This window comes from Sus scrofa, chromosome 5 (assembly GCF_054392235.1).
Source record: "Sus scrofa isolate SSC_HxYL_T2T_F1_AM1 chromosome 5, Sscrofa_HxYL_maternal_Yorkshire_Landrace_v2.0, whole genome shotgun sequence".
NCBI classification, from domain to species: Eukaryota; Metazoa; Chordata; class Mammalia; order Artiodactyla; family Suidae; genus Sus; species Sus scrofa.
In genome coordinates this window covers 87856138-87877278 of record NC_139387.1, presented here as the reverse complement: position 1 = coordinate 87877278, position 21141 = coordinate 87856138, and the positions used below count along the sequence as shown (strand labels likewise).

General features: G+C 45.1%; 1 protein-coding gene and 1 pseudogene across 9 annotated transcripts in view; both read right to left on the bottom strand.

The window, feature by feature from the left end:
- The window catches only part of NT5DC3 (5'-nucleotidase domain containing 3), a 71622-nt gene extending 66704 nt beyond the window's left edge, over positions 1-4918 (bottom strand). For 4 of the 8 annotated variants that reach the window (XR_014804174.1, XR_014804175.1, XM_005664189.4 and 1 more), the window contains exon 1: positions 4641-4918. Coding sequence is in view for 2 of the 8 variants with exons in the window: in XM_005664189.4 (XP_005664246.3) it covers positions 4641-4839 (199 nt within the window). In the remaining 6 variants the exon portion in view is untranslated. Of the gene's footprint in view, positions 1-2140; positions 4180-4640 lie in introns of those variants that run through there. The other 4 variants (XR_014804176.1, XM_084957348.1, XM_084957347.1 and 1 more) reach the window with 2 other exon arrangements.
- A 1797-nt stretch (positions 4919-6715) lies between these two features.
- The window catches only part of LOC110260780 (putative tetratricopeptide repeat protein 41), an 85851-nt pseudogene continuing 71425 nt past the window's right edge, over positions 6716-21141 (bottom strand). Inside the window, exons 14-15 of the transcript XR_014845344.1 lie at positions 7622-7748; positions 6716-7530 (exon numbers count right to left, since the gene is read on the bottom strand). The product of XR_014845344.1 is annotated as a putative tetratricopeptide repeat protein 41 (transcript). The remainder of the gene's footprint in view (positions 7531-7621; positions 7749-21141) is intronic.

Genomic DNA, 21141 nt, shown 5'->3' with positions numbered 1-21141 from the left:
CAACCCCTAGCCTGGGAACCTCCATATGCCGCGGGAGCAGCCCAAGAAATAGCAACAACAACAACAACAAAAAGACAAAAAGACAAAAAGACAAAAAAAAAAAAAAAAAAAAAAAAAAAAACTATCAAGGTCATCAAAACAGGGAGACTCTGAGACACTGTCACAACCACGAGGAGCCCAAGGAGCCATAACAACCAAATGCAGTGTGCTCTTCTGGATGGGTTCTTGGAGCAGAAATGAATACTAGGTTAAGAACTAAGGAATTCTGAATTAAATATGGACTCTGGTTAATACTGATACCTACTGACAATGTATCAATATTGCTTGACTGTAACAAATGCACCCAATTCCAATGCCATTTTTTTCTCCAGGCCATAGCAGAGTGTCCTCCAACACAAGTCCCGTCCAACAGGCAAAGGGCTCAGCCTGGCAAGACCGCCCCCTGCCCAACTTCAAGTCCAGGTGGTCGCCTGTGCCTCTGGCAGACTAGGTGCAGGTCGCAGCTTCAATTAATTTACTAGAGCGGCTCACAGAACTCGGGGACACATTTTACCTTCTAGATCACAGGCTTACTCTAAAAGGATACAATTCAGGACCAGCCAAGTGGAAGAGATGCCTACGATAAAGGAGGAGTTGCCAGTCCTCTCTGGGTGAATCACAGGTGTTCACACACCAGGCAGTTCTGGGCACCCATCCTTACAAGTTTTTATGGAGGCATCTAAAGAGTCTCCACTACACAGGCTAAGATCAAATCATTGGCCCCTGGTGATGGATTCAATCTCTACCCCCTCTCCCCTTCCGGAGGTGTGGGGGTGAGAAAACACAAGTGCTAAAACTCTCCAATCCCAAGACTGGGGTCCCCCCCCCGCCCCGGCAACCAGGCCTCTCTCCCCCGGGTCGTCTAAGGTTATTCCAAAAGTCACTTAATTCACATAACAAAAATATACCTTTCTCCATCTCCACACTTAGGAAATTCCAAGGGTTTGGGGAGCTCGGTGCCATTATTTATTATAAATCACATATCACAGTCCCAAAGTCACAGGAAAGGTTAGTAATACGAAAAACTGCATATGGGGTTTATGGAAACATGCAACTTTCCTGTAAATCTAAAACTGATCTAAAAAATACAAATTATTTTTCAAACATTAATTTTTTTTTTTTTTTATAAAAGGAGGGTGGTAAAGAAAAGGTAAAAAAGAATAAAAATCTGCTCCTGCTGAGCAGGCTTCATTCTGGGAGCCTCTTCAAAGAGAAGACACCTGAACCGACTGTTTGGCTTAAGGCAAGTAATGAAACACCAGAAAGCAATAACCAGGAAGGGTGAAAACGAAATTCTTTTGTCCTCTTGTAAACTAAAAACAAAGAAATAAACTAAAAAATCCCACCAAAAAACTATATGCTTTTGTTCAAACGCTAGTATTTCTTCTGCACTCTCACTCCTACTACTGAGTGTCAGCCCAGAGCCTTTCCTGCATCCCCTACACCCGGGAGCAGTTATCTGCTCTGCTGTCAGCGTCCCTGGGGCCATCATTTATCTTCCCCAAGCTGGACCTTCACTTATCTGTTTGCCAGCCTCGCCATCTGTGCAGTAAGGGTCCGGGTTCCTTTCTTGGCCAGGGCAGGTGCTGGGCCACTGTGGGCCCCTCCCCTCTTATAGGTCCATCTGTCAATCAACTTTAAACCCTCTGTTGGGTGCTTCAGAAATGCTTGGTGAATGAATGCAAGTTGGGCCCGTATAAAGACTTCAGCTTCAGGAGGGTGGAGGTGGTGCAGATGGGGTGAAGGAAGAAAGCGGTGTTCTCAGGGTGAGACAGGGACTGAGCAGGGATGTGCTGGGGGCGTGGGGACCGGACAGGGGCACCCTGAATGCTGAGTCACAGACCGGCAACACTCGAAAAGGCTCACACGTTACTTCGCCCAGTAGCCTCATTCTACAGAAAGAAGCCTACAGAGACCTGGTGGCTTTTTCAAGGCCACATAATAGGGCACTGCCCTAAGCTAAAGCAGACCTGGACCCTAACGCTAACTAACCCACCTCCACTGCTTACTAAGTGTGTCTAAGACGGGTTATTTAATAACCACAGGAGCTACTATCTCCTGAGCATCTGCTGGGTGCCAAGCCCACATTAAAAAGCCTCACCTGAAGTTCCCGTCGTGGCGCAGTGGTTGGCGAATCCGACTAGGAACCATGAGGTTGCGGGTTCGATCCCTGCCCTTGCTCAGTGGGTTAAGGATCCGGCGTTGCCGTGAGCTGTGGTGTAGGTTGCAGATGTGGCTCGGATCCCGCGTTGCTGTGGCTCCAGCGTAGGCTGGCAGCTACAGCTCCAATTCGACCCCTAGCCTGGGAACCTCCATATGCCACAGGAGCGGCCCAAAGAAATAGCAAAAAGACAAAAAAAAAAAAGCTTCACCTGATCTCCCCATTACAGTTAAGAAAGCTGAGGTCAGAGAAAAGGAACTTGCCACCAAGGTCACTGAGCTACCAAGTCTCAAATTTCTCCCCTGAGCTGTCCTACTCCAAAACCACCTTGGGATTACCTGCCACCACAGCCCAATTTTGGCCAGAAGCTGATCTTCATCACCCAACCCTTCGGCTGTCTCATTCGCCAGGCTCTGTGCTAAATGCCTTCCACGGATGGGTTCTCTCACTCCCCGCCACAACCATCCCCACTTGACCAATGAGGAAACTGGAGCTTCGTGATGTGCCCAGAGGCCCACAACCTGCAGCAGCAAACCTTATCCATAAAACGGGAATGGCAAAAATGTTGCCTGTCTCGTCTTATAAAACTAAACACACAATTGCCAATCAACCAAAGCAATGGCATTTAGAGAAACGAAAACACTATCTTCACACAAAAACCTGTACACAAATGCTTATAGCAGCTTTATTTGTAATCGTCAAAAACGGGGAACAACCCCGATGTTGTTTGATGAGTGAAGCATGACTGAACAGTTCACAATGCTTAAACCAGCTGTTTAACTGTGATACATATGCAGCCCGGAATACTATTCAGCAATAAAAATGAAAGCGCTATTGATATAGTACATACAACACCTAAAAACTGGTTAAAGATGATGTTGGATCCCTGTATTAATTCTTCCAAGTGCATGAAATAAAATTATCTCAATTTAAAATTTCAATTTAAAGCCTTGCCTGCCCCAAAGCTGGGCTACATGACCTTTCATTTCTTTCACCTAAGACCTGCAACTCGCAAGGTCTCCAAAGCAGTCTTCTTGCCACCACACACCACCTCAAAAACCAATGCAACACCAAACACTGAGCAAAGGAAAACTAAAACAAGCCCTATTTCATAAAATTCTGCATCACGAGCCACGTTGAGTTCCCTCAGAAAATTATCCCAGCTGGTGAAAATAAGCCTCATGTGCTCATGAACATGACTTCTGGCCAGTTTCTTGTGGTTCAGGAGGTTAAGGATCCAATGCTGCAACTGTAGCAGCGCATGTCTAATCCCTGGCCAGGGAACTTCCACAGGCCGAGGACATGGCAAAACAAAAAACAATGCAAAAGAACAAAAAACATGACTTCCAGCCAAAAGATGGAAAATGTGATTTCACAAAATATTCTCTCCCTCTCTCTCTATGCCACCTCCTCTGCCCCTTCCCCAAAAAATTCAGTATAAAGATTGCTTTTCTGAATCTTCCCTGAAAGAAGCAGCACCAACGGATTGTCACTGGCCCTTTACACCAGTTCCCAAATGGTCAGCTGCTACTGCAAGGCAGTGCAGCAAAGAGGACAATGGGTTGGGGGCTGAGACAGACCAGGGGTCAAGGTGTGACCTTGGCCAGGATCCTTAAATTTGAGTCTGACCTCTCTCATCTATGGATGGAGATGTGGCACCTCGTTCATAAATACAAGGAAGAATTAAGGGAGCAATTTATGTGTCTGACACTAGTCTTTACTGGGTCCTCTTTCCATCCCTCCCCCTTGCCTTACCAACAACCACACCAAGCTGATTTTACGTTCATCTGGCAACAAAGTGGTCATTCCCTGGAACCCCCTTGTCGCTGAGGTTAGTAGATAACTCAGAACACTGCCAACCTGGCCTCCTCCTATTTCAAGCACAGCAAATCCTACCCTATCCCCTGAAACAAAGAAGGAAAACAAATCAGCTTCCGAGTACTGCCACCTGCCCAGCATCCAAAAGCCAGGGTAAATCCGCCGCCTGCCGGACTCCGGCTGTTACTATCATTATTGTTTAGTAATACCAATACCTAACGGGGCGTGGGGGTGACTGTCTTTCAAGTATGTCTGTGGCACCCCCTGGACACCCCGAAAGCGCTTCCGATGCAGATTTCTAGCTAAAAACCCCCAAAATTGATAAAACGGCTTTTCCAACAGGAGAAAGGCAAGAGTTGTAAAGTTTCTGGAGGAGTATTTTTCCGCGTTACCCGGAATTGCACTGCAGAGGCGATGTCGCCCGCGGTTGGGGTTGGGAACGACCGAGGGTCACGATGCAGAGGGGGTGGGGGAGCTCTAAAGGTCAGCAGCGGACCGCCGCGGGTCTGGGGGTGCAGGCTTCCCCGCTGACCGCATGGGGCCGGACCTGGCGCCCCAGCACAGCGAGGAGGGGGTCCCCCAAGTACTGGGGGCTCAGGGCGGAGGGCGCCGCCTCACTCACCTTCCGTGCTTCTCTTTGCCTCCCGGTAGCGCTCCCACAGGTAGAGCTTCATGTCCGGGGCGGTCCCAGGTGCTGTGCATAAGGGCCGAGCGAGGCTCGCTCGCGACCGCCGCCGGGCCGCGGTCCCGCAGCCGCCCCGCAGGGCAGCAGCCGCCCTTGCACCCGCTCCACGGGCCACCGCCGCCGCTGCCGAGGCCATGCCTGCCGCCGCCCGGCTGCGAGTGGCGCCCCAGCGCCGGTGCTCTGTCGCGCGCTCTGCCCAGTGGGCGGGCGAGTCCCTACGTCCGAGCACGTGGCGGCGCGGCCCGCCCCTCGGGCCGCCGCGGGGGGCGGGGTCTTGACGGGGCGGGGGCGTGGGCGGGGCAGGAAAGTCCCGGGCTGTGGGAACTGCTGGGGCCCTGCGCCCGAGCCTGCTGCTGCAGCCGCTTCTTCAACATTTGGCGCGAGCGCCCCGTCAGCCTAGCTCACATGGAATGGAACGACTCTGCTGGCCCTGAACCGCGAGACTTGACCTCGGCGCCGCCCGCCGAGCCCCGCAGCACCTTCCTCCTGCGACCTGTGACCGTCTCCCAACCCAGGCTGTACTGACCATGAGCCTCTGGCCCCAGCCCCAGGAGGTGCCCTCTCCACATTAATGGCTTCAGCAGTCTGGACCTCCCCTGGATCGCGGGTGCGGGTCTGGGACGTGCCCCAACGGCTAGCTTGAATCCTGAGTGGGCAGCTGGGCAGAGGGCCCGCACGTGGGCTGATGTGCCTGAAGGGCACCCCCACTGCACAGCGTGGAAGGCCACTGTCCCTTCGGAGATTTCTGACTCCGGAGGAAGGCCCCTGGGACACCACTCCCCTGCTCACCAGCGTGGTGCACCTGTCTTTTCTCAGACCTGGGAGGCTGCACCCACTCTGTGCACTGTGGTTCCACCAAAGCCAAATAAGCAGTAAACCCCAACAAGCGACATTGCTGTATATGGACTGGTCAAACTTAGCTTCTGCAGCAAAGTCTGATATAGCCCACCCAGAACCCGACTGATAATCTCTGAACTTCGAGGGCTTTGCCAGGCTACCCGGCAACTGAGCGGGGAGCTGGTGAAATGTAATGAGTAACCATCAAGGCTAACTCTCTGCCTGGAGACAAATAACCCAAAGCATCAAGTTGTGGGCTGGAGGGGTTGGGAGAAGTCTTCCTGGAAAAAGATGGCCTCAGGGTTAGACCTTTGATGGACAGTAAACTACTCTGTTTTGAAGGTTTGCAATGTGGGTTTTCTCATGCAGTCCTCTCAGTAATCCTAACAAGTATGCAACCTAATACTCCATTTTTAAAGTGATGAAATTGAGGCTAAGACAGGTGAATAGCATTCTTAAAGTCACTTATCTAAGGAGTTCCTGTTGTTGCTCAGTGGTTAACGAATCTGACTAGGAACCATGAGGTTGCAGGTTTGATCGCTGGCCTTGCTCAGTGGGTTAAGGATCCAGCGTTGCTGTGGCTCAGGCATAGGCCACGGCTCCGATTAGACCCCTAGCCTGGGAATTTCCACATGCCTCTGGAGAGGCCTTAGAAAAGGCAAAAAGACAAAAAAAAAAAAAAGTCACCTAGCTGAGTCCATTCTTCACCTGGATTTAATGTAGTAGGTACAATTTAGTTGGGTGATAAGGAAGGAGGAAGCCAATAAATAATCCTTAACAGTTAATAGGTAATATCTTACAAATCACTGATAAAAATGAGAGCCCATTAAAGTGTTTAAAACAGATATCAAATCCATGAACTCTAGTACTTTAAACCTACTTTATGGTTTTAGTTTATTCCAGTTGATATCTTTTCTTCCTCATGTTACTTTAAAAAGTTGTGACAGGAACTAAATTTTGTTTACATGAAACATTAATTCATAAATTCATAGATGACAGTAATGTAAAAGTCTCACAATTAGAACTTTTATAACATTGCTTCAATATATTTTTAGCTATAGAATCTTGTAAGATCAACATTCTTCTACCTACCACAGAGATATGAATCACTTAAAAATTGTTCTTTTTAGCTACAATCTGTTACAATATTTTAAGTGGCTAAAAAATAAAATAAAATCCCCAGGCCTCCATTATCTTCATTCCTAAGAGGTTTACAAGAAAATATCTTAGCAAAGAGGTCTAAATAAAGACAAGTAGAAAAAAATTACAGACACGAAAGAGCCCATGATAATTTTTATTTTTTACTAATATCATTTGAGGTCTTCATTAATTTTGTTTCAAAATGAGATCTTCTTGGCAAAAAAAAAAAATTGAATTGTCATCTGGGCTATGAAAAAGGAATTGAACTGTCATCTGGGCTATGAAAAAGCCACTTCTCTGAAATGAGCTCAGATATGGATTCCCAAGGATTATTTGTGCTACAAGACCTCAGCAGGGGATGCTGGTAAATTGTGGTCATTTGGCTTTCTTCACTCTTGCTTTTAGCTGACAAAATCCTTTGCTGTGAAAGCTTTGCTGCACCATCCATCTTACCCAAAGATAAACTCTTAGAGGAATAAGCTTTCTTTTTCTTTGTTGCTTCTTTTTCTGGGCCATTCCATCGTTCAACATTATTTCATGTCTTCCATCGGGTCTTTTCCTCAGCGGAAATGGAAATAACCTCTCATAACCTTTTTCCCTTTTCCCAAAGCATATTTTGATTTATCTGAAATTGTAGTAGGCATCCAGTCCAAGCGTTGAGCCCCCTGTAGCTTATCTGCATTGGCGCACATGGCCGAGCTCACTGTGTTAGAACTCTGAGCGCTGTGGTAGTTTAATTTAAGTGAGTGCTCCCTTAATGAGGTGCTATTCCTAGCCCTCCGAATACTGCTGGCTCATGCCTTGAGGCCAACATCTCCTACCCCAAATGTGCTCAGTTTCCCTCAGAAGGCTGCAAATGATCAAAAGCTGTCAAGAGGTCATTTATAGAACATGAGTAACCCGAAGCACATTTCTTTTTGAGACATAGAACAAAAACTCACTGCAGGATTCCATGGATTGATGAATGAGAAGATCCCAGGTAGGTGGCCCTTAAATCAAGTGACCTGTACAAACAGCCCACGGCCTCCATCATGACTGGATGACAGGAGTCACTTATCAATAATTGACCTGGTGGATATTTGAAAATTAGAATATTAGAATTTTAAAAAATGACTCCTGGCTTAACACATTTAAAAGAGAAGGATAAAAAAACATTTATAAAAGGTGGCATTGGAACAGCACCTATTGTCCTAGTCCTGCCAAAAACATTTAATCTGAGTCTAATGATCAGAAAACAATCAGGCAACAAGGTCCTATTGCATAGTATACTGTGCTATATGCAATACCTTATAACAGTCTATAATGGAAAAGAATCTGAAAAAGAGTTACGTATAACTAAATCACTTTGCTATACACTAGAAACTAACACAATACCGTAAATCAATTATACTTCAATTTTTAAGAGATACAGGTGTTCCCATCATAGCTCAGCAAGTTAAGAACTTGACTAGTACCCACGAGTACTCAGGTTCGATCCCTAGCCTTGCTCAGTGGGTTGGGGAACCGACATTGTCAATGGGCTGCGGTGTAGGTCGCAGACATGGCTCGGATCCCATGTTGCTGTGGCTGTGGAATAGGCTGGCGGCTACAGCTCCAATTTGACCCCTAGCCTAAGAACTTCCATATGCTGCAGGTGCAAGCCTAAAAAACAAAAAACTAAAAACAAACAAAAAAAATGTTGTGCAACTGAAACTAATAAAAAAAATATAAACTGTACCTAAATAAAAATTACTGAATTAATTAAAATTTTAAAAATTTAAAAGAAAACAATCAGGCACAAATTGAAGGACATTGGGATGAGGAGAGTAGGGCAGAGCCTGACCTAGGCTCTACAAAAATGTCAGTGTCATGAAAGACAAAACAAGCCCTTCTTAAACATTCTAGACTAAGAGAGACAACCAAATGCGAAGGAAGATCCTCAACAGGATCCTGGATCAAAAAGGAAACAGTTGTGTGGGAGTTCCCACTGTGGCACCGTGGGTTAGGAGTCCGACTGAAGTGGCTCAGGTCACTGCAGAACTGCAGGTTCTACCCCCAGCCCAGCGCAGTGGATTAAAGGATCCAGAGTCACAGCTGTGGTTCGGATTCAATCCCTGGCCCAGGAGCTTCCACGTGCCATGGGTGCTGCCATAAAAATTAAAATTAAAAGTTAACAGTTATAAAGAACACTTACTGGGATACCTGGGGACATGTGCAATAGACTGCACATTAGATAATATTATTTTTTGTTTGTTTTTTGTTTTTTGTTTTTTTTTGTCTTTTTGCTATTTCTTGGGCCGCTCCCGTGGCATATGGAGTTTCCCAGGCTAGGAGTCTAATCGGAGCTGTAGCTGCCAGCCTATGCCAGAGCCACAGAAACGCGGGATCTGAGCCGCGTCTGCAACCTACACCACAGCTCACGGCAACGCCGGATCGTTAACCCACTGAGCAAGGGCAGGGATCGAACCTGCAACCTCATGGTTCCTAGTCGGATTCGTTAACCACTGAGCCACAACGGGAACTCCTAGATAATATTCTTAAGTGATGATTAAATTTCCTGGGCTTCATACTCATCCTGTGCATATGTAGGGGAATGTCCTGTTCTTGGAAGACGCATGCAGAAATATTTAGAGATGAAAGGGTCACATTTGCAACTCACTTTCAAATGGTCCAGAAAAATATATATGTTCATATGTGTCAAGGCGTGCGTCTGTGTGTATATGAAAGAGAGAAAGAACACGAATGTGACAAAAATGTGAACAGTTGGTAAACACAGAGGAAGGGTATACAGGTGTTCATTATAGAATGTCAGGTGCCATTGTCAGTAATTTAATATCATTCTCTAAAATGTGTGAAAAGTAAAAAAAAAAAAAAAAGAATTAGTCGATTTGCCAGTGGCATTCATTTATTCACTTTACCCATTTACAAGACTGCCTTTAAGGGGTTACATTTATACTGTTAATTATAAACACAGTGGAACCCCGGTGGCTGTAGGGCATCAGTCTGAATACGTGATAAGAGACTGCTGAGGGCTTACGCCTAAAAAACACTTGACAGATGACAGGGCCAGCATCCCTGTTTTAATAATAACAAACACTGCAGTTTATTTAATTACTATCTATCAGGCCTGTGTAATCCTGTAAGGTATAAATTATCACCACTTGTCTTTTTTTCTTGTCATTTATTCTTTTGGACACACACATACACATGATTCAAAAATGAAAATGTATCAAGGTATGAAGTGAAAAGTGTCTCTCCTATCTTGAGCCCCAGCTGTGAAATCTTCTGCCAAGATGTGTGTCCTTCCAGAGAATTTTTTTGTACATGTTCATTGACTTAAAAATGAGAAAATTGGAGTTCCCATTATGGCTCAGTGGTAATGAACCCGACTCGTATCCATAAGGACATAGGTTCAATCCCTGGTCCCGCTCAGTGGGTTGCGGTTCTGGTGTTTCGGTAAGCTGTGGTGCAGGTCTCAGACACGGCTCAGATCTGGCATAGGCCAGCAGCTGTAGCTCCAATTCGACCCCTAGCCTGGGAACTTCCACATGCCACAGGTGTGGCCCTAACAAAACAAACCAAAACAAAAGATGAGAAAACAGAAAGAGGTAAGTAACTTGCTCCAGTTGGTGGCAGAACGATCTTGGGTCACCTTCATCCATGAGTCCAAGCCCTTGACTGCTACATGAGGCTGCCTCTCCCCCATCCTGGACGGTCCTTGTGAGTATCCTCTGTGGCTTCTGTTCTCAGAGATGTTCTCTCTGCAGCTCTGCTTCATGGATCGTAACTCAGAATTATACTGCCCACAGCTTCTGCCAAAATTCTGATGGAGAATTTCAGCTGTTGGCTCCCCTAGCAATCCGTGGTTCTTTTTCTTCTTTCTGAATTATTTTCATGACTCCCTCTGAGGTTTCTGGTTGCTTTCCTCTAGCTCAGCAGAAGGAATGTGAATTACCCTGCTCAGGATGGCTACGTTGCCTTGGCCTTAACACGCCTTACAAGGTCAAGGGGAGAACAGCGCCAGAACGTCTCATGTAATAGATGGACAAGAGCTCAGCCTCAGAGGCGCTCTACGTGCCAGTAACCAGGCCTACAGACTGTTCGTTCTGCCCACGGCCCTTGCAGAGTCTGTGACTTGCTGGGAGATTGAAGTGTCACAGACCAGCTGCTGGGGCCCCTGACACACCCTATTTCATGCTTGTGCTCCCCACACTCCCTCTTGGCCACACACCTTGGCCCTTCAGGCCCCTTTGCCCTCATGACCCATTCTGTTCCTGTTCCTATAGCGACCTCAGAACTTTCTTGAACACAATGTGACTCTTTCTGGCAACAAGCATTGTAGTTGCCAGGAAAGGCCATTCTGACCTCAGGTCCAACTGCAGTCCATGCCATCTTTCCTCAGGATCGGTACCAGCTGGGCAGCACTCACCAGCCTGGTCAGTCCTTTCAACCCAGGAACGAGGAAAGACTAGGATGAGTTCATTTACATAGGATAGAAGTCACGGAAACTCCTTCCCACCTCAAATCTTCATTCTAGAAGGGGAAGGAACCTAACTTTTTTTTTTTTTTTTTGCTGCCCCACAGGCATATGATGTTTCCAGGCTAGAAGTCAGCCTTTGTGACCTAGGCTGCAGCTGTGGCAACTCCAGATCCTTCAACCCTCTGCTCCTTGCCAGGATCGAACCTGTGTCCTGGTGCTGTAAAGATGCTGCCAATCCCGTTGTGCCACAGTGGGAACTCCTTTTTTGTTGTTTTGTTTTGGAGCCTAACTTTTAAGTGCACACCGTGGTGGTGGTTGTGCATACATCATCTCATCAAATCGTCAGCATTCACTCTAAAGGCAGAGATTCTTATCCTCTTTTGGCCAGTAAGAAAATTGAGACTTGGAGAGTTTATGTCCACAGGTCCAGAAAAAAGCAGAACTGGGATTTAAATCCAGGACCCTGGAGCCAAGGACCACAGCTTCTAGAAAAGAGAACACTACTCTCCCTCTCATGGTGGTTCCTGAGGAGATTTTCTATAAACACACAGCTAGGAAGGAACCATCAACTGCCTTGGGCAGGTTGCACTTCTGGGCAGCCACGCCCACTGCACTTCCAACGGGGCGGGAGCCTGGGTGAGAACGAGGAGAAGGCTCCCACTAACTACCTTCCTTGAAACTGTGTTCTCAGCGTTTAAATGCTAAGGTTTCCTGGTTCCCCACTCCCCCTTTTTTCCAGTGCTTAATATTAAAAACAAAGTAGGATCTTTATTATTTCCTCAGAGGAAAAAGACAGATATTTTATCCAAAGCATTGTGGGTTTTTTTGTTTTGTTTTGTTTTGTTGGGGTTTTTTTTGCTTTTTAGGACTGTGACCCCTGCATATGGAGGTTCCCAGTCTAGCGGTCTAATCGGAGCTGTAGCCGCCAGCCTAGACCGCAGCCACAGCAATGCCAGGTCAAAGCCGTGTCTGTGACCTACACCACAGCTCAGGGCAACAGCAGATCCCCGACCTACTGAGCAAGGCCAGGGATGGAACGAGAATCCTCATAGATATTAGTCAGCCTTTTTTACTGCACGACAAACGGAACTCCCAATTCTACTGAAATTTAAGCCTGTTCCTCTTGCTTCATATAATATTTGCTGTCTCCTAATAGGTGGATTTTTACAATGCCAGTCCTTTGTTCATTTCCTCCCCGGGCCCATGACTGTAATTCATGTTGTTGTCACCAGGTAACAAGGGAAATCGTAGGTGTTGGTGGAAAGCCCCAGAAGTTTCCCTGAAGGAGTCCAGACTCTGTGGACACAGCTTTTCCACTATGCTGGGAGCGAATGGGTTAACTGGAGACAATCACGGGCTCTGCTCTCCCTCGGAAGACAGGCTGCAAATGTGTAGAGGAAGGATTATGCAGTCTCTAAAGGTTCTTTGCTGGAAGTTTCTTTTTGTTTGATGAGTATGCTATGTCTAAAGTTTCTTTGTCAGAAGTCCTTCAGTTTGAGAATTAAGCTTGTTCATTCTTTTAAAAAAATGTGTACCTATAAACAGATTGAGGAAGAAAGTTGTCATTGTCTCGCATGAAGTAAAAGGTTACAATTGCATGTTTCCTTGACCCTGCAATTTCTGCCCTGGAGAAAACAATAAAAGGTTATGCGGGGGAGTTCCCATCATGGCTCAGTGGTTAGCAACCCGACTAGCATCCAGGAGGATGCAGGTTCGATTCCTGGCCTCGCTCAGTGGGTTGAGGATCTGGCGTTGCCGTGAGCTGTGGTGTAGGTCACAGAAGCTGCTTGGATCCTGCGTTGCTGCGGCTGTGGTGTAAGCTAGCGGCTATAGCTCCAATTCGAGCCCTAGCCTGGGAACCTCCATGTGCTGCAAGTGCGGCCCTAAAAAGACAAAAAGACAAAAAAAAAAAAGTTATGTGGGTTTGGGGGTGTCTTTCCTGCTACTGCCTCCACTGAGACCACTGGCTAGTCTGTCAGAGGGACCTGGCTGCAGGTGGCAGGCAGCGACCTCTGTCTTCTGCCCCGGGTACTGCATAAACTCACTCTACCAATTCAAGGGACTGGGCCTCTGCAGACCCCACCTTTGAGTAGAGGGAGCAGATTCGTTGTTCTCTCGCACAGGCTTTTGTCCCTACAACTCCCCCCAAACTAAGAGTTCCCTGTGATGGTTATGTTGCTAAATGCAACGGTCTGTTCTCCATCTGGTGGTCAGCTCTCAGTCCTCTTCCTTCTTGGCTTCTGTGATTTCATTGACTCTCTGCCTTCTTCCAGAGCCATTCTTCATCCTTGGCTACAACCCTTTCCTCTGCTAGCCCCTTAAATATAGCATTCTCCCAAGTTCTATCTCCTGCCATCTTCTTGTCTTACATTCTCCTTGGCTCTTGCAACAATTCTACATGGTTGGGTCACCATGTGGGTACTAAGGACTTCCAACATGTTTTTCTCCAGCCTAGTCTTCTAGCTCCTAAGTACCAGACTCATATATTCTTCTGCATACTGAGTGTCTCCACTCAGAGAAGAGATGCAAACTCGAGGCCCCTAATTAGTTCACCATGGCTCCAATCCCCCCCCCCTCAACCTCGTGCCTCCTGCCTTAGAATGGTGACAGCACCAAAAACCCAGTTGCGCTGGCCTTGGGTTCAGCCATAAACTGGAGAATGCCTCCGACTCCTCCCTATTCCTCCCCTCCCACACTCAACCAAGCACTGGGCCCTGCTGGATTCACCTAATAAGTCGCAAGTACGACCCCTTCTCGCCACTTCTCCTGTTCCTCTCTTAGTGAACACAGCAGAGTCTCCAGTCTCCCCTCAACCAATTCCATCCTCTATTCAGCCACGAGAATGGTGTATCCAAAATAGAAATCTACGCATGACCCTTAGTGCTGGAAACCCTGCCGACCTCCCCTGCTGAGCCCTTTAACGTGGTGGGAAAGCTTCTCCATGCCCTACACCCCGTGGCTTGGCCAACATCACCTCGCAGTCGTCCTCACTCCAGAGGCTCACACCACCCTGAGCCACCCTCCCTTGCCTTTGTCCATGCTACTCTTTCTCGCTTGAAATGTTCTTCCTCACCTTCTCTACCAGACAAACCCCTGTCAGCCAGCCAGGTCATCTTCTCTGGACAGTCTTATTTGTCTCTTTTCTATGCTTCCCCATCCTCTGTCACAGCACATTTCACGCTGGATTTCAGTCCTTTTAAGTGCTTATCTTCCTAAAAAGACCACAAACTCCTAGAGCCCACAAATGTACAAAGAGCACAGGATCTAGGGAGCTAGATTCCACGTCGAAAGTCTACTGCCTACCAGCTGCAAGGTTTCAGAAGGTTAGTAGGTCTTTCCGAGCCTCAGTGATTCTAACATCTAATTGAGAGGACGCCCTGGTCAGCCGCACCGAGGCAAATCATCTGGCTTATCTGCTCTTTCCTCAGCTGTGAAGTGGATGAGTAATACCTAGAGGCCCTTCCAGGTCTGAAAGTTTTCTAAGCTTATAAAGGATATTTGACATTTTCTTGCAACCAAGAGCACTTATAAATTTCTAACCTGTCAAAAATTATTAAACATACACAGCAAGTAAAAAAGGAAGCTCTGACTGGAGTTCCCGTCGTGGCACAGCAGAAACAAGTCTAACTAGGAACCATGAGGTTGCGGGTTCGATCCCTGGCCTCACTCAGTGGGTTAAGGATCCGGCATTGCCATGAGCTGTGGTGTGGGTTGCAGACATGGCTCGGATCCCACGTTGCTGTGGCTGTGGTGTAGGCCGGTGGCTACAGCTCCAATTAGACCCCTAGCCTGGGAACCTCCATATGGTGGTTCCTAAAAGGACAAAAAGACAAAATAACAATAATAATAATAATAATAATAAATTAAAAAATAAAAGGAAGCTCTGCTAACAGACATAACCAAGGCTTTTTATTTCCTCTGCAAAACTTTCTACCTGATGCCCAGGGCACATTAAATGCCTGCCACTAGCAAGGTCATCTTGCCACTGTGCTGGCACACTCTGTTCCTAACTGTTGGGTTCTAGCATGACCAAGAGTCAACTGGGTTTGTCAGTCTAACTTTGGTAAATGAATTAGTAACATGGTACAAACTAGTAACATGTGAGTATGAAATGCAAGAGTGTTGTTTTCAATGAAAAACAAGCTGAATGCTCTGGAGTTCTTTCAAATTATGACTGAACAAGAAAACTGTAAAAGATCGAAGGTGAGAAAGGCAGCAATCTGAAAGGATCCTGCTCAGAAGCCTCAAAATTGCCTAAGTTCTTACCCTACAGAAACCAACATTTGAAATCGGGGGTGATGCATTTTGAGAAAGATAACATCTAATGCCAAACAGAGGACCCATTAAAAACAAAGATCTTGACTCTAATGTTTAAGTTAAAATTAAAATGTAACATTGGCCTGTATCACTTATCTGACTTTTAAAAAATGTTTGGCCATGCCCGTGGCATGCGGAAGTTCCCAGGCCAGGGATTGAGCCACAGCAGTGACAATGTTGAGTCCTTAGCCAGCAGGCCACGAGAGCTCCGTGACTTTTGGGATTAAAGGACCTCTTGCTACAGAGAACTGGACTCTGGCTGAACCAAGCAGTTTAAAATCAAATGAGGAAAAAAGGACTGATTCATGCCACTGAAATCTCGTGCCATTAGAGCCTTTGTTTAATTTCTTCCTTCAAATGTGACTGAATGCCTGACATTTCTTCTGTAACAGAATCCCAGGGAGAGGGAAGTAACATAATATGCCTCTGCCATCCTTCACCCCAAATAAACAATACAGTAGAGAACCCTCAGTTCAATAGGCTGGAATATGAAAGGCCATTTCTGGGTTTTCCTCCCACTGGAATGATTTCTCAACAGGCTGATTTAAATACTTATCAGAGAAGGAGAGCAAAACAGGTTGGTCTGTGTCAGCAGTAACAGGGGACATATGTCAAAAACTCCACTTTTCATGTCAGGATTAGTACTAAAATCTCTAGAATTAGTAGCTTTATGAGGTTAAGATTTGTTCTTGAAACTGGATCAAAATTGAGAGAAGACAAGCTGGAAAGGAAATATGGAACAGAAGGAGATTTCACTTTTTTTTTTTTTTTTTTTGTCTTTTTGTTGTTGTTGTTGTTGCTATTTCTTGGGCTGCTCCCGCGGCATATGGAGGTTCCCAGGCTAGGGGTTGAATTGGAGCTGTAGCCACCGGCCTACGCCAGAGACACAGCAACGCGGGATCCGAGCCTCGTCTGCAACCTACACCACAGCTCACGGCAACACCGGATCGTTAACCCACTGAGCAAGGGCAGGGACCGAACCCACAACCTCATGGTTCCTAGTCGGATTCGTTAACCACTGCGCCACTACGGGAACTCCTTTTTTTTTTTTTTTGGAGATTTCACTTTTGAAGAATTGCCTCAAGAAAATGTGGTCAGAAGAAAAGGCAAACTTTAGGATTACCGCCCTTTCCCAAATCCATCACTTTAATATGTTTATGACAATCTCGTGCATTAAAATGCTGGGAGTATAATTCAAATCTGAATGATCATTGCTGAAAGCCCACTATTTTCATACCCATTAGAAGATTATATTGTATTCTATACACAATGGAATATTAACCAACCATTAAAAGAATGAAATAATGCCATTTGCAGCAACATGGATGCATCTAGAAATTATCGTACCAAGTAAAGAGAGTCATAAAGAGAAAGAATATCATTCGATATCACTTACATGTGGAATCTAAAGTATGGCACAGATGAACTTACCTGTAAAACAGATTCCTAGACATAGAGAACAGATTTGGGATTGCCAAGGTGGGAGGGGCAGGGGGTTGGATTGCGAATATTGGGAGTTTGGGATTAGCAGATGCAAAGTATTGTGTATGGAATGAATAAACAACAAGATCCTATTGTGTAGCCCTGGGACCTATATTCAATATCCTGTAATAAACCACAATAGAAAAGAATCCGAAAAGGTGTGTGTGTGTGTTTGTGTGTGATTCACTTTGCTGTAAACCAGAAACCACAACATTGTAAATCACCTATACTTCAATTAAAAAAAAAAAAAAGCGTTCTTTGAGATCCTTTATGACACTGGATATACACAGTTATTTCAGCATTAGGTGTGAGAAATCTCCTATGATGACAGTGCTGGAGGAATGAAGGACCCTAAGTTCCTAACACTCCCTTACTTTGCAAAAGCCCTGTACTGGTTCTCCACTGCCCTTAAGGTAACATCCCAACTCCTTGGCCAGGCCTGGTGGCCTGTGACAGGCTCCGACACCTCTCTGACATCCTCCTTATGCACCTTCTCCCCTGCATTGATCTCTGCAACCTAGCCCCACTGGCCTTTTTGGTTCCTTCCAGATATGCAAATTCTGTTCCTGCTGCCTAGATGACTCCCTTCCCTCACCGCCACTTTCCATAACAAGCAGATCCTCCTCTTTCAGATTCAGTGTCTGTATCGCTGCCTAAGAAGCACCCCGGACCCATCCTCCCCTCCATTAACAGATCAGTATTCCCTGTTAGCATGTGCATTTTGCCATGACAGCGCTTTGCACAATTGTTCAGCCATTGTGTATTTAGTTGTCCAGCTACCATCTCTATAGTGGCATTTCCACAACTGCAGCTAGACGGTCTTGTATTTAGTTGTCTGACAGCTCTTGGCCTCAGTGTGAGCTCAGTGGAGGCAGTGTGGGTCTCTACCTGTCCTGTCCACTGCTATATCGCCAGGAACTAAAACAGAGACTGTCCTCTGACAAAGATTATCTTGTTGACCAAACTCTACTTAGGCTCTCTGAGCTCTTTTTCAACTAGGCTTGACTTTTGCGCTTCTTTGTTTATCTCTACATAGTCTGATTTTAGCAAGAACCCTGCTAAATAAGTTTAGCCATCCTTGACACCTGATCACCCTCAATATCTAGTCAGTTTTCTCATCTTCCACCATTCCTCAGGTACTGTCTGATCACTCTGGTCTGCCTTTAGTAAGAATCCTGTTGGGTCCATTTAGCCAGAATTCACCTTACCCTTGGTGCTGCCTCTTAGCAATTTTTTATCCACAGACACTCACCCTTCTCCTTGGCTATAAATTCCCCCTTGCCCATGTTATCTGTACTGATGTCTCTTTTCCACTATTGCAATAGTCCTGAATAAAATTTTTTTACTGCTTTAAGGTACAATAAATTTTGTTGAATGAATGATACAGGTAATCAACATTAAAATATCCTTAATAGGAGTTCCCATTTTGGCACAGTGGTTAATGAATCCGACTAGGAACCATGAGGTTGCCCTTGCTCAGTGGGTTAATGATCCGGCGTTGCCGTGAGCTGTGGTGTAGGTTGCAGACGCGGCTCAGATCCCATGTTGCTGTGGCTCTGGCTTAGGCCAGTGGCTACAGCTCCGATTGTACCCCTAGCCTGGGAACCTCCATATGCCGCGGGAGCGGCCCAAAGAAATAGCAAAAAGACAAAAAAATAATAATAATAAAATAAAATATCCTTAATAATCAGTACTTGCTTTTCTAAAGTGGAAGGATAAATCCTAATTAGCAAAAGCATTTCCTCCATTATACATTCATTCATTTGGCAGATTTTGATTGAGCAACTATGTGCCAGCTACTGTTCTAGGAGCTGGGCATATAATGGTGGAGAAGACAGATCAAGTCTCTTATTTTTTAGCAAGAGAGGAAGATTTTTTTAAAAAACTACTAAGACCTACATAGACATTTCTCCAAAGAAGACATGCAGATAACCAACAGGTACATTAAAAGATGCTCAACATCACTAATTATTAGAGAAGTGCAAATCAAAACTGCCATGAGATATCACCTCGAACTTGTCAGAATGGCCATCATCAAAAAGTCTACAAATGGGAGTTCTTTGTGGCTCAGTGGGTTAAGGATCTGGTATTGTCACAGCTGTGGTGCCTGGGAACTTCAGCATGCGGTGAGCACTGCCAAAAAGTAAAAATAAAAATCTACAAATAATGCTGGAAAGGGTGTGGAGAAAAGAGAACCTTCCTACACTGTTAGTGGGAATGTAAATTGGTACGACCACTATGGAAAACACTATGGAGATTCCTTAAAAAAACTAAAAATAGAGCTACCATATTATCCAGCAATCCCACTCAAGCACATTTATCTGGAAAACAAAAATTCTAAGTCAAAAGGTACATGCATCCCAATGTTCCTAGTAGCACTAATTATAATAGCCAAGACATGGAAGCAACCTAAATATCCATCAACAGATGAATGGATAAAGAAGATATGGCATGCATATACAATGGCATATTACTCATCCATAAAAACAAGAATGAAATAATGCCATTTGTAGCAACATGGGTGGACCTAGAGATTATCATACTAAGTAAAGTAAGTCAGAGAAAGACAAATATCATATGATATCATGTATACGTAGAATCTAAAAAAATGATGCAAATGAGCTTATTTACAAAACAGAAATATATTCACATACATAGAAAACAACTTTATGGTTACCAAAGGGAAAATACAATGAAGAGGGATGGATTAGGGGTTTGAGATGGCATATGCACACTATTGTATGTGGAATGGATGGTCAATGAGGATCCGCCGTGTAGCACAGGGAATTCTACTCAATATTCCATGATAACCGATAGGAAGAGAATCTGAAAAAGAATGGATAAGTGTATATGTATAACTGAATCACTTTGCTACACAGCAGAAATCAACACAACATTCATAAAATCAACCATAATTCAATAAAACTTTAAAAGTAATACTTGAAAATATAAAACTCCTAGAAGAAAACATAGCAGAAAAACTCCTTGATAACAGTCTTGGCAATGATATTTTGGGTGTGACACAAAGCAAAAATAAACAAGTGGGACTACATCAAACTAAAAAGCTTTCATACAGCAAAGGCAAGAATCAATAAAACAAAAGGCAATCTGTGGAAAAAACAAAATATGGGCAAAGCACCTATCTGATAAGGGGTGAATATTCAAAATATATAAGGAACTTATACAACTTAATAGCAAAGAAAACCAAGTAATCCAATTAAAAAATGGATAAGGAACAGGAATAGACATTTTTTTCAAAGAAGACGTAAAAATGGCCAACAAATATCTGAAAAGGTCCTCAGCGTCATTAATCACCAGGAAATGCAAATCAAAACCACAATAGCGCTCACCTGACACCTTTCAGAATGGCTGTTGTCAAACAGCCAAGAGACAACAAGTGTGGACAAGGACGTGGGAAAAGGGAACATTTGTTGCTGAGAAGGTAAATTGGTGCAGCCACTATGGAAAACAGAATGGAGGCTCTTCAAATCCTTCAAAATAGAACAACCATGGAGTTCCCATTGTGGCTCGGTGGTTAACGAACACGACTAGTAACCATGAGGTTGTGGGTTTGATCCCTGGCCTCGCTCAGTGGGTGAAGGATCTGACATTGCCGTGAGCTGTGGTGTGGGTTGCATCTGTGGCTCAAATCCTGTGTTGCTGTGGCTGTGGTGTAGGCCGGCAGCTGCAGCTCTGATTAGATCCCTAGCCTGGGAATTGCCATATGCCACAGGTGCAGCCCCTAAAAAGACAAACAGACAAAAGACAAAAAAAAAAAAACCAAAACTACCACATGACCTAGTAACCCTACTCCTGAGTATACATCCAAAAGAAATGAAATCAGTTCTCAAAGGAATATCCGCATCCCACTGTTCACTGAGGCATTAATCACAACAGCCAAGATATGGGAACAACCTAAGTATCTGTTCAAGGATGAATGAGCGATGAATGGATAAAGAAAATGTGACCGATACAGACATCACATAGCTATCCCTTTTCTCTTTATATCTAAAGTATTTTAAAACAAATCTCAAGCATGTCCTCTAGTCCTTACATACTTCAGTATGTATCCCTAAATAATATAGGCAATTTTATTATCATGCAACCCAATGAATATTATTCAGCCATAAAATAGAAGGAAATCTTGCCACTTGCAACCACGTGGATGCACTTGAAGGATATTATGCTACATGAAATAAGCCA